This window comes from Protomyctophum bolini, assembly GCF_963924005.1.
Source record: "Protomyctophum bolini genome assembly, chromosome: 21".
Classification (NCBI taxonomy): domain Eukaryota; kingdom Metazoa; phylum Chordata; class Actinopteri; order Myctophiformes; family Myctophidae; genus Protomyctophum; species Protomyctophum bolini.
Window position 1 is genome coordinate 28029549 of NC_137882.1, and position 13250 is coordinate 28042798.

A 13250-nucleotide genomic window follows, 5' to 3' on the forward strand; every position below is an offset into this window, starting at 1 on the left:
CAGTCCGTGGGGGCAGGGTAGAAGACAGGGTTTGGTCTTCCTTCTAATTAGTTGTTCTGCCAAAACATTTGTATATATATTGTCATGATTTGTCAGGGTCAGAGTTTGGCTTTGGACTTTTTGAAACGTCTCCCTCTCCACATTTCCTATCAGTTATCTATCAATAAAAGACAGAACCCCCCCCTGCACTGAGTGGTGCAACTCACGGACACACATAGGTGAAGGCATAGGTGAACACGGACATTGCCGTTCCTTGGGAGTGGTTGCACCACTCAAAAACAGAATGCAATTGAGTAAAATGTACCTATACTATAGTTCCTTTCCAACACTGCACCCAGTTGATGAACATGAACATGGAGCCCGAGTGTTGCGCTCGGTGTTAACTCGGTGTATACAGATCAATGCTGTTCAATGATTATGCACGGCACACAACACTATGCAAAGGTTAATTGAACACATTGGTCTTATTATAGCCCAGCTAGCTTGACGAATAAATCCTTCATTGATTCCTGTGTGGGGGAAATCTAGGTGTCAACGCCCCAATTGATCATATACTGCACAGAGTCACAACATAAGCATCGAAGGCAGCGGATCTACAAGCTCGAATCGCGGCACGAGGCGACGCGGTTTGAGCTTGTAGATCTGCTACTTTTGGAGAAAAAAAATGTTTTTATCCTGAAAAGTAAAATGCATACGAGGTTTCCACCCAACAGAGACATTATTATGAATAGTCTTAAAGCGATATTAATTAAGACATGATGCACACAGTCTGACTGAGGCGAAGACAGGGCAACCTGTAAGTGTAGCCAGGCACAGTACAGTATGTTATGAATTATTATCATTCTCATAAACGATATACATATCGTCGCAGTCGGATGGAAACCATGTATGTCCAAAATAGAATAGGCCTATACAAAGAATCATAATAAAAGGAGGAAAAAAAGGAAAAGATGGCTGACAGAAAATGGGGGATATAGAGAGACTGGGAGGGAGTGACATGCAAGCAAAGCCCGGATCCAGCCAGGATCAGGACTCAAACCCATGACGCGCTTCATGCAGCCTATATAGGTGGACCACAGTGGGGGTCCACATATGGACGTCCTTGGTCCATAGAATGTGCCAGAGAGACTAGCAGCAGTAGTCGCTAAGCCAAGAGCACGGGCAGAGTGGTCCATATGGAGGCCATGCTTGGCGCCGGAGCCTGATGGCTGCTGGTACAAAGGAGTCAAGGACAGGGGGGGGGGGGAGGGGTGGGGAGAGCCTCCTCATGGCTGCCAGCACAATGTCACTGCCCGCGTGGAAACCTAATTATGACACGTTTGCTTCTTTTTGTTTTGTTTTATTTCATAGGACACGTTCAAGTCTTAAAACTTTGCGAATTAAACTCGTTATTTTACATTTTAACATTTTGGAAACGGCCTTAAATGGTGCAGAGAAAGCAGGTAGGGATGTATAGCTCTGGTCCATATAGCCTTACTCATGGACCAGAGCTACATCCCTATACCTGCTTTCTCTGCACCATTTAAGGCCATTCCAAATGTTAAAAATGTAAAAGACCAATATTATTATGAAGAAAACAAAATGGTAAGACAAATAGAATAAGGTTTACCTTCAGAAAAAGTGTTGTTTATGGCTTCTGAATGTAGGTATTTTAACATGTAATGTCTATGGAGTGATGTCACGTCAACGCCACTAGCTCAGAAAAGGGTGCGGGGAAGGGCTGTGAGATAGGCCTAATAACTTGTGAATGGGAGGGGTTAACTGTTGATTCACTGCAAAACAGAACTTTGCCCAGCCCCCCAGTTTAGTTATTTTTTGGCAGGTGAAACCACTTGACTAATGAAAGCTCATGAACCACCTAGACCACCTGTTCTAGCCGCTACATACTAATTCCTAGACGGGTTGTGTTTATAACCACGCCCCCGGGCAAGTGAAGTTTACAGAGGTTAACGTTATAAGGCTTAGGTATAGTTTTACTGAGGTTAAGGTTAGGCTGTCAATCACATAGCGACTAGCCAATCACAGCGCGACGACTGCACAACCCGTGTGTAGGCTTTGGTATGTCGTGTTCTAGCCATATAGTCATACTGACAGCCTATAGCCAGCCTGATTGGCTGCCTCGTCTGCATCCATGCGCACACATGCACCTCTGGGCAATGGGATGACAGCAAGCACTTGGCTACTTGCCTACTGCAGCTATCCGGTCAGAGTGAGGCGCAGCGCGCTGCAAGAATCACTCACGACATCTTTTATACAGTCGGGTCTGTCGCGACGAGTGGACCGTTTGAAAGTGTGACGTGCATTAAGCCATTAACGCGAGGCTGTGACACACAAACATAAGTTATTGGGGGTGGTGGGGGGAGACAGCGCACGCAAACAACCGCCCCGAGGCGCGAGGTTGTGTCACACAAACAATACACGTTGCTAAAAATATAAATAATTATTTCACCCGACTGTTTTTTTATACCGCAGACATCCGTAGAAACATGATATTATTAATGTGTTAATGTTAATAACTTCACCTTTGAGATAACGTATGACGTCAGGAGGAACTAGGTCAGAAATACCCCCATATAGATCCACTGACCTGCAGTGATGGGGAAAGTCACAGATGGTGCTAGGGTAGTGTGCACGCGCGTGTGCGTCCGTGCATGCTTTCGTGCGTGCTATATAATGTAGTAGTATAGATACATTGGTTGTGGTGATAGATGAAAGGTTTTTTCCCACCTTCACAAGCTGCACTCCGTTAGTGAGAAAAGACTAGAATAGTGTGCCTTTTTTTATAGCAAACACAGTGTTGCTGTTAAACGTTTTTTAACGTTCAAGGTTGCATTTATTGCTTATTGTTCGGTACAGGTTCCCTCTGTGCAAGCTCAATGGGAATACAAATTTAGAATCAATGTTCGGAAGTAACTAATGCAACTTATTACTTAAAAGTAATAATATTACCTTTTTCGCTCACCCGAACGCATATAGTCGCCGGGCGGAAACCTTGTATGTCCAAAATGTCTTTTCAGGAGAGATAGAATGAAAGAACCTCCGTTCCAATGGATCCCACGTAGTTATTATTTAGTTATTAGTCACAGGCTATTAATACTTTCCCCGCCAGGATTCATTAATTAATTCACCTCGTGTTGCCAGGACTTTCCCCCGTTCAACCCTTGTTTATTTTTTAACCCATTTAGAACCTGAGGACGATTCTACAAATGTCTTCTGAAATGTGCCTATGTCAGTGTCAACCTTTATCATGTCAAGGACCCCTTAGAATTATCTGTATTTGGCTGCGGACCTGAAAATCCGCTGCGGACATAGATAGATTTTTTTCAAAATAGTTAAACATGCTGCTGGTCCAGGCACCTTGGCTGGTAATCCAGTCTGGCAGTGTGCCGCGGGTTCGACTCCCGACCCCGACGGCCTTTACTGCACGTCACCCCCCCCATCTCTCCCCAGCCTAGAGCCTACTGTCTGTCCCTCCATAAAAAATATAAAATAAAGGCGAAAGCCACAAAAGAAAATAGTTAAACATGGCGTGTGGCACAATAGTGAGCCCCTGGACTCTATAGAGCAGATACGGAAAGGATGCGCACTCGTCTGTGCGTGTGAATTATCAGGTGCGGAAGGGCGGGCCTTTAACCGTCTGGAACAAACAGGGTAGTGTGAGACTTTTGGGGAGAAATTAGATGCAATTACTGGGCTATTTTACTGGGTTAAAGTAAAGTTATAAGTAACAAGTTACTTTTGGCAGGGAGTAATATAATAGATAATATAATATCATCTTTTTTTGAGTGGTGCAACCACTCCAAGGAAAATCAATGTCCGTGTTCACCTATGTGTTCACCTATGTGACGTTAGTTAATGAGCACCAGTATAATGAGTACCAGTAGGGGCGCTGTTGTGCCAGAAACAGAGAGAGGGATAGTGCTGCACTGTTGCCTGCTAATGAGAGAGAGAGTGAGAGCGAGAGAGAGGTGGGGGGAATTGCACCACTCAGTTCACACGGGTGTGATTCTTTTTTAAGTGAAGTAATATATGACCGTTTTTGAGTAACTTTTCCAACACTGAACGAGAGAAAGGAGAGCATCCGTTTGGCAAAGTAAAAAAAAGAAAAAGAAACGAGGTGCTCTTTGGTATCTGCGGTGACAACGTGACACGTAAAAAAAGAAGAAAATAAGTGACAAGTCCAAGGCGGTCTCGTCTGAAAAGGCCCAACACATCAGATGAACGACAGATATAGCTATACACCTACGTGCTGCGGCAATTTAATTATGCCTTCGTCAAGGCAACCGTGTATAATTCACACCGGTGGAGGTATTGTTGCAGCAACGTGTGGGCGGAATGCACTCCCACATGCTGTCCTTGCCAAGCATTCAGCCATACAATTAACCAGTGGTGGCAAAAGTACTCAAAGTGTTTTGCTTAAAGGGACACTTCACCCTTTTTGCAAAAAAAAGTATATATGTTAATAACGTTTAGAAGCTTTAGAATGCTTTCCTGGGGGGTCTTTATGTGTGTACTACAGTATGTGGTTTTACCAGCTCAGTGGCCTTGCGGTTAGAGTGTCCGCCCTGAGACTGGGAGGTCGGGGTTCAATCCCTGGCCGGGTTGGATTGTCCCTGCGACATACTAGCGTCATGTCCAGGGGGTGTACTTGTACATCAAGCTGCCTCGCGCTACAGAAACAGGAGATAGTCTCCTGCCCTCATGGCTCGGCAAGGCTACTTGCTTACTTATGTGGTTTTAGATATTTTAGATTATAGCAGTGAGCCCCGGTGTCTCCGATGTCATGGACTGGCCTCACTTCCTTCCTGGACTACAATTCCCAGAATTATTTGGTGCACTGCTCCTCCTGTGTGCATATAGGGGGGAGGGCTGTCTTACTGAGACAAGTTGTAGTCCATGGCATCAGAGACACCGGGCTATACTGTACCATTCATATCCTATGGCAGGCAAAAATGCCAAACTTTCCTTTTGCTTTACGTAGCATGTGACATGTCAAGCTATGGGGTTTTCATGATTCTGAATCCTTTTCAAGCATTAGTTTTGCACAGAATACACTCCTTGGGCTTAAAACTGCCATAGACGCCATATAAGTGTGATGAGGTTAGCACATTTTGAGCACATTTGGGCAAGTGGCTATATGGCTGCTTTTAGCCCAAGGAGTGTATAATCATGAAAACCCCCTAGTTTGACATGCTACTTAAAGATGGAGTGCCATGATTTGTTTCCACCTTAAAACATGATCATCAGGTCTTATTGTTATATAAGGAGGAAGAAGTTTTTCAGAAATGTGTACAGTATTTGTTAAAATGTTTTTTATGTGGACACACCCACATGTGGAAGCCGTACCCACAGCTGTAGTTGTATGATAAAGGGTTAGGGGAGGGGCTGATAATGTGATGTCACTATATTACTGTTTTTTTTTCCATTGGCCCGTTTGACTATCAAGGGTTCAGCCTCCAGGAAGAAACCCTAAAGGGAATACATCATTGCACATAAAAACGACTTCACGGTGTCTAATGAAGTATACCGTCACCTCATATATGAGGTGACGGTATACTTCATTAGACACGTGAACAACTGGAAAAATAAAAATAATTGTGGCACTCCATCTTTAAAGCAAAGTGAAAGTTTGACATTTGTGGGTAGGGTCACAAGAAACCCCTATAAAAAAAAAAGCCCAATACTGACAGCCAGCCAGCAAGTGGATTCACAAATACATGTATATAGACAATATATTAGGCCAATAAAAAAAAAAGACTATATACCAAATTTCCCACTTTAAACAAAAGAAGCCTGTCGGCTGCCGGACTATAAGCTAAGAACCTGACATCCGTCTAACAGTGGAATATTACGATGAAACTATAATCCGTGTATATAGAGTGCTTATACAGTATGTCTACATAAAATGCTATCTGAATTGCATAAGGTGACGGAGAGAGAGAGAGAGAGAGAGCGAGAGACAGAGAGAGAGAGAGAGAGAGAGAGAGAGGAGGGGGGGGGGGGGTCGGTGAATCTACAAAGGACCCGCTTCCTTTGTCTCAGCGTCTATCTCGTCCTCCTCCCACGGGGGCGTTCGCTCAAACCTCAAAAACCTCGTATGTCCAAAACGATTATACTTTTCAACGAGAGAGATACACAATGAAAGAACCTCCGTAGTTATTCTTTAGACACGACTAGCTGTAAATACTTTGCAATGGCTCAGTATGTATGAAACAAACACACACAGGCAGCACACACACTTCAGCTCGGAGGTTTCTGAGCTTCTGAGCTTATGCAGATTGGCTACGTTTGCTTCTTCTGTTTTGTGAAACTGTTTGCGTGATGAATTCAGGGCATTCATCTGTGAATTCAAAAACACAACAGGACGCATAATAATGGTCTCCGTTGGGTGGGTAAACCTCACTATGTTCAAAGGTGTTACTTTTCAGGATTCCACGAGCCGCGTCAGCAACGTCAATTATAAATTGAGTGCGGGCAAAACTTATACCTATACTGTATGTATTAGAAGCGGCCCTATTGATCTGCTTATTTTTTACAACCACTGACCACTGGTCATCCTGGACAAAAACATGTTGTTGCGATGTCTATATAGAGACAGAGAGACAGAGAGACAGAGAGAGAGAGAGAGAGAGAGAGAGAGAGAGACAGAGACAGAGAGAGACAGACGCACCAAAAAGCCTCACGTGGGATTGAACCTGATGGGCCAGCTAGAGGAATTAATCACTATAGCATTATATGTATGCGTTACGTGCCCTTATGCCCGCCGACCCCCCATCTGAAAATATGTTGTTCCAGGGACCCTCCAGAAGCACAGATTTGAGTTAAAAACTGAAACTCTGAAAGAATATATATTCAAAGATTTGAGGCACATTTTCACGATTTTTCAAAAATAGCAGACCTACAAGTTCATGGCGCGGCACTCGGTGCCGCGCCATGAACTTGTAGAAAGTAACTAGAAAGAAAGTAACTAAGTCTAATTAAAAAGTGCTGTAGCCTACAATTTTGAGGTATTTGTACTGTACTTGAGTATTTCCGATTTCTAGTAGAGCTACTTTTACTTCTATTCCACTACATCTCAGAGGCAAACATTATACGTTTACTCCACTACATTGATTTGAAAACACACACACACACACACACACACGCCACAAAACGCGCAGTCGCCTGCCAAGTTCCTCTGCGCATTATTCATTTCCCAGTCCCACCACGGACTCACGCGCGCGTGGGTGTGCAGTTTCAATTCAGCATCACTAATCAAAATTATACAAAACAAGTTAACACATAATAATAATAATAATAAAGTATAGAGTCTGTCAAATCCCGCAATTTCCTTCTTCCCATATTGTGCTGCAACGTAACTCTAGGATGAGCGGCCCTTCGGGCGGCGTGATTCTAGTTACAAAACATACGTCAACCACCTCAGCCCTATATAATGGATTGCATTTGTATGGCCCTTTTCTATGCACTACGTGCCGACTCAAAGTGCTTTTACAACGGTCCATTCATTCATACATTGGGAGGTGAAGCGGCTAACAGTCAACGCCGGCGTCCTCACTTCCCACATTCAATGGTGGCGATCACTGGAGGCAAAGTGGATTTCAGTGTCTTGCCCAAGGACACTTCAGCGTGCTGTATATATATAAGTATATATATATTTCGGCCATTTGAAAATAGCAGACCTTCAAGCTCACAATGTGTCTCGCGGTGCAATGCATTGTGAGCTTGTAAATCTGCTATTTTCTAAAGATTTCCATGCATTTTGAACTTGTGAAATAGGGGAATTCTGCATCATTTACTCAAGTAAATTTCGATTGCAGTACTTTTACTTGAAACAAGGTAGTTATACATTGCAGTTGCCAGTATTGATACTTTTACTTAAGTAAAACCTTTTAGTACTTTTTCCGCCACTGAACTGTCACCCGCTCCCTGTCTGAAAGGATTAGTGTTGATTTTGACAGCTAATTATGACTTAGTCATAGTCTTTTGTTCACATTTTCAGTTAGTTTTAGTCACTGAAATGTTTAATGTTAGTCTAGTCTTAGTCGATTAAATATAATATGATTTTAGTCGACTAAAATGTATTTTGGCAGGCCTTGATGGCGTCGTAATGGCTGATGTTTACATTTGTTGGTTGCTCGCTGAAAATAGCCGATCTACAAGCTCACAACACGTCTCAGTGCGACGCATTGTGACGTTGTGGATCTGATATTTCCAGACCGCAACCAAGCATGAAATCATTTTGAATCAAATCGAAAGTATCAATATATTTAGTCTCAGTTTTAGTCACCATACATTAGTTTTAATGTAGTTTTCCTGGAAATAAATGCAGTTTACGAACAGAATATCGTCATACTGTAGTTTTAGTTGACGGACAAATCAACGCTAGCAGAACTGTACAGTCCCAGTTTTCAGCAGGCGGCGCACCTGTTTCTCAGCAGGTTTGAACTGGAAAGCACACGTCACGACACCTTCACGGTTCACACCGCCGTAGCCGATCAAACGGAGCCGCGTGAAAGGGAATTAACTGGAACAGGGAACAGCTGTGTGCCAGCCTCCTTCTGAAAACCGAGACATATGTGGTTGTGCATGGAAATAATGTGCTATTGTCTCTGTCGGATCGAGACATTGTACGTCCAAAACCGTTTCACACTTTTGTGTGACGCTGTAGTATAATCAAGTAGGGCGTTCATTTCCTAATGTCATGTTTGAACCAGTGGCTCTCGCATGTTTTTAAAAAAAGGACCACAAAATGAATAATGTAATCTGAAAATATTTAGTGCCAGTAACCCCCCCCCCCCCCCCCCATGCTGTACAATATCTGTGTTGTTAAAAATGGTTCAAAAATATGTTTTCAACCATTGTGAGCTTGTGGGTGTGCTATTTCCAAAAGGAAAATTTCAAACATAGCCGCATCTTTTTGGTCTCGTTTCCAGATGCCATGACCACTTGTTACTCTTGTCAAATCTGGGAAGTCTGCCCACAAGCTATACAGACCTATCTCAAAGCTGTATCCAAGTGGTCAGCAGATAATCTGTATAGTCTTGAGAGAGTAACGTAGCAGCGCGGCGAATCCATTTCAGGAAAGCCCGTTGGCGTCAAGAAGTGACTCTCATCTTTCTATCGCAGTGTTCAGCAGAGCTTAGGGACACATGTGCACTCCCTGTTAATCCTCATTCTGAGGACAACTGTGTTACTCACTTACATCCACACCATGGCTGAGAGCCATGGCTGAGAGGCTGTGCTTGTTCTATTAACACAACGTGGCGCCAGTGCCAGAGAAATCCGCGTTATAAAGCTTACAAGACGGGTCACTTCCGCCCGCACCGGAAATGATAGCCGCCCACATTTGAGCCACCTTCTCATTCCAGGCTGTGTCGCTGTGCGGTGGATTCAAAGTTTAGACGTTTGTAAGGTCTTACAGATGGCAGTTTGTCTCATTTTGAGGAGAAAAAAGGACTATTAACACATTTTGTACATAACACGTCCTGAAACGTCATAAGGATTGGAACCGAGAGGTGCCTTAGACGTCTGTGGACGTCCTAGCGACGTCCAAACGACGCGGGGCGAGATAATAATATTCAGAATAATTACTTCTTTTTTTTTTGGCATTTCGCTTTTCGCTTGCCGTATGCTAACGCTCTGTGAAACTATTAGCTTGTCATTGACTCCCATGTTAGCGCGGCGGAAAGAATGACTCGTATCTCCTCATCCAGGGCGCTCTCCGTGGTGATGAATGGATCGATATGCTGGCGCTGCGTTTCTGCTCCTCATCCGTCTCTCCCGCAAAATATGAACTCTTTTTGTAGCGTATATAAATATATTAAGATGATCGGAGATTGTGATGGCACTTTGTCAGTCAACTTTTTTAAGAAAGTATTTCCGGTTCATGGCTTTCAAAATGGAAGCGATCACTACTCTGGCGATTACTCCGGCGCAAGCAACGCCTTTATTTTGATGCAGTTCCGGTACTAAATGTGTTAAGCGTTCGCGCGGCCGCGTGCGCGTCGGATCCGTGTGGAGGCTGTCTAACATGCGAGTATTTTTTGTTTTAAAATAGCTTCACGGTCAAGAGCTCTCCCTTTGCTGCCGGGCTGTAACTCAAGACTATAGGGTTTTAAATGTTTAATATGCCATGTTGCCTATAGCCATATATGTCATCATGGGGCTGACAAATCGTGGGTGCATGGTTTTCCAACGTGTGTGTGACATAAATGGCCATTCGATTGCAGTCGAGGTGATTCTAGACTTGATCACACAGATTCTAGACTGAGTGACACAGATCCTAGACTGGGGTCACACAGATTCTAGACTGGGGTCACACAGATTCTAGACTGGGGTCACACAGATCCTAGACTGGGGTCACACAGATTCTAGACTGGGGTCACACAGATTCTGGGTCAAACAGACTCTAGACTGGGTCACACAGGTCAGTTTAGCAGAATGTTTATACCCGTCGTGACATGTACGAGGGGATGAACTGAACAGGGCAAAAAAATATATAATAAAAAAATAAAAAATAATGAAATGGCCTCGTCCGTCCTATGAGCAAACGCATGCCGTCAATATTGTTTTCGGTTCTGCTCCATTTCGGTCTCATCTCAATCTCACTCTCAATCCCACCTCCCGCCGCGACATGCGTGAAAGGCGTTGGCAGGCTGACTGAAGACGCCCCACAGGCTAAATTACGCCGAAACGTATGCGTATGCGCCGTGCAACGAGGTACAACCGACGCCCGCGGCGTGCAGAGGCGATAGAGCGAAACTCATAGCGCCGTTAAAATCGGTTTGAGTGTAATTTGCAGCTTCCAGGCTCCCCCCTCATGCCTGCCATGCCAGGCCAGCACGCTGCAGGGCTCTCTAATGTTGAGTCTCAGCGGTTTGCAAACGCATGCCTCGCGCGTGCAGCAAGGAGAGGGTTCGAGGGGTGAGACAGCAAGGAGATGCACACACACACACACACACACACACAGGCAGGCAGGCACACACGCATGCATTCATGCAGGTTGAGGCAGACATCAGCCTGTTGGCTGGCTACCCAGAGTGGGCGTCACTGGATATAGAACGAGGGGCAGAGAGAGAGAGAGAGAGAGAGAGAGAGAGAGAGAGAGAGAGAGAGAGAGAGGAATGGATGGGAAGGGGGGATATAGTGAACAAGCGAGGAGAGCTAGTAAGACACACATGAGAGAGAAGGCAAGGAAAGAAGGTGTCTTTCTCGAGAAATGGGCTACACGGTGAAATGAAATCCGACATTAAACTGTAATAACTACAGAACTATTTGACATAATCCACAGAGCCATGGATGGGGTGGCTGTGGTCGACGCACGCTGCCTTGGATTGACAGCTCGAAGGCAACGAATCACACGGAGCGACAGTCTCTCCACTTCATATTCCTCAAACCACGCACGCACGCACGCACGCACGCACGCACGCACGCACGCACGCAACACACGCACACACGCACACACACACACAATCTCTGCTTATGGTACCAACATCAATACGGCATGGAATTGTGGACAAGATCTTATCCCACGACAACAACATATTCTTCAGTTTTGGTCCATGAGTGTAAATGGCGCAAATGCCGAATAAATAACAGACCTCGATAAGAAAAGAAAAAGGGTTGAAAAGCACCGACTTAAAACAACACGGGAAACACACGTGTATGCATACTGTGTCAATTCTATATCCAGATTATCCCTGAATAAATAGATTTCCTCTGCCTGGACACTTCTATTCAGTATAGCAAAGCATTAGAATTGGGCAAAATCAGTGAAAAAACACGAAGGGAAAATGTGCGTTGAACTCATGCTTCCTTCATGCCTGAGTGTCCAAGTTGCTCCTTTTACACCTGACGGGGGAGTTTCCCTGGTTGGACGTAGCGTGTGGAAGGGACACGTTATTCCAACGGGTTCCTTTCCCCTCCATCAGGCGCCCCGGCTGTCTGTAGGCTATATTATTAGGAACGTGTGTCGGTGTCGGTGTGATAAACTCACCACCAGAGTGGGCACGCCGGCCACCAGCGCGTAGAGCAGCACGGGCGGCACCGCGCCGCCCTCCTCGGGTCCCAGGTAGGGCTTGGCGTAGGCCAGGTCGTAGCAGAAGAAGCCCTGCACGTGCACGCCAAACGTGTCCGTGCACTCGAAGTAGTACGCCAGCATGACCGTGCCCGCCATGATCACCAGCTGGAAGTAGAGCATGATGGATGGTTGGTTCGGTCGGTCGGTCGGGTCAGGGACAGAGACAGACAGAGAGAGAGAGAGAGAGAGAGAGAGAGAGAGAGGCGTGGGAGACTTAGGAGCGTCCCCACCCCCCCAAGACTAAGAGACTAGGAGCGTTGCATCGAACAGGTTCCCCCTCAGGACTAGGAGTCGCATCAAACAGGTTCCCCCCCCAAGACTATGAGGAGCGTCGCGTCGAACAGGTTCCCCCCTCAAGACTAGCAGACTTAGGAGCGTCGCGTCGAACAGGTTACGCCAACTAGGAGCCTCTCAACGAACACATTTCCACTCCACGACTCCACTACTCCACTCCACAGCGGAGCGCACCGCACGCAACGCAAGAGGAGCGGACTCTCCCACCGTCTTTCTCAATCGCTCTCTCGCCTCCTCTCTCTCTACACTCTCTCCTGCCTTCGCAACCTCTTTAGCGGCGCACACCACGGCAAAAGAGCCACGATGGTATAGATGGGGTTTTTCTTTTTTGGAAGCTGCTCAGACAGTCATCTTTATCCTCATCATCATTGCTCCCGGGGATCTCACTATAACGGACGCGTCGCCATGACTGACTTTGCGCGCGGCGGTTATGCTGCCGAGCGGAGAGACGCTTATCTGGCAACGATGGATGACTGTGCGAACGCACCGTCCGCAACCCCTTCTTCTTCTTCTTCCCCCCTTCTGTGCGAGCGAGCGAGCGAGCACTCGGATTATACTGAACACACGCGCGCACAGGGGGAGAGAGAGAGAGAGAGAGAGAATAGTGGGAGAAAGGGGAGGGTGGGAGGGAGATAGAGATGGATGGAGAGAGACAGAGAGAGATGGCTGCGCGAGTGTGTAAGCCGGCAGAGGCTCGGTCACGCTTGCGGCGTGTGCGTGTGCGTGTGTGTGTGTGTGTGTGCGCGTGTGTGCGTGAGAGACACTATTAAAGGGCGACAGATCATTTCAGAACATACATCGCGCTCTCGCTGTGTGCGTGCGTGCGTGCGTGCGTGCGTGCGTGCGTGCCACTATCAAAGGGCGGCTCCATACATTC

General features: G+C 45.9%; 1 protein-coding gene across 1 annotated transcript in view; it reads right to left on the bottom strand.

The window, feature by feature from the left end:
- Positions 1–12199, bottom strand: part of plppr5b (phospholipid phosphatase related 5b) — a gene marked incomplete at both ends in the record, with an annotated part of 88458 nt that extends 76259 nt beyond the window's left edge. Inside the window, one exon of the mRNA XM_080794082.1 lies at positions 11996–12199. Coding sequence (XP_080650208.1) covers positions 11996–12199 — 204 coding nt within the window. The remainder of the gene's footprint in view (positions 1–11995) is intronic.
- Positions 12200–13250: the final 1051 nt, after the last annotated feature.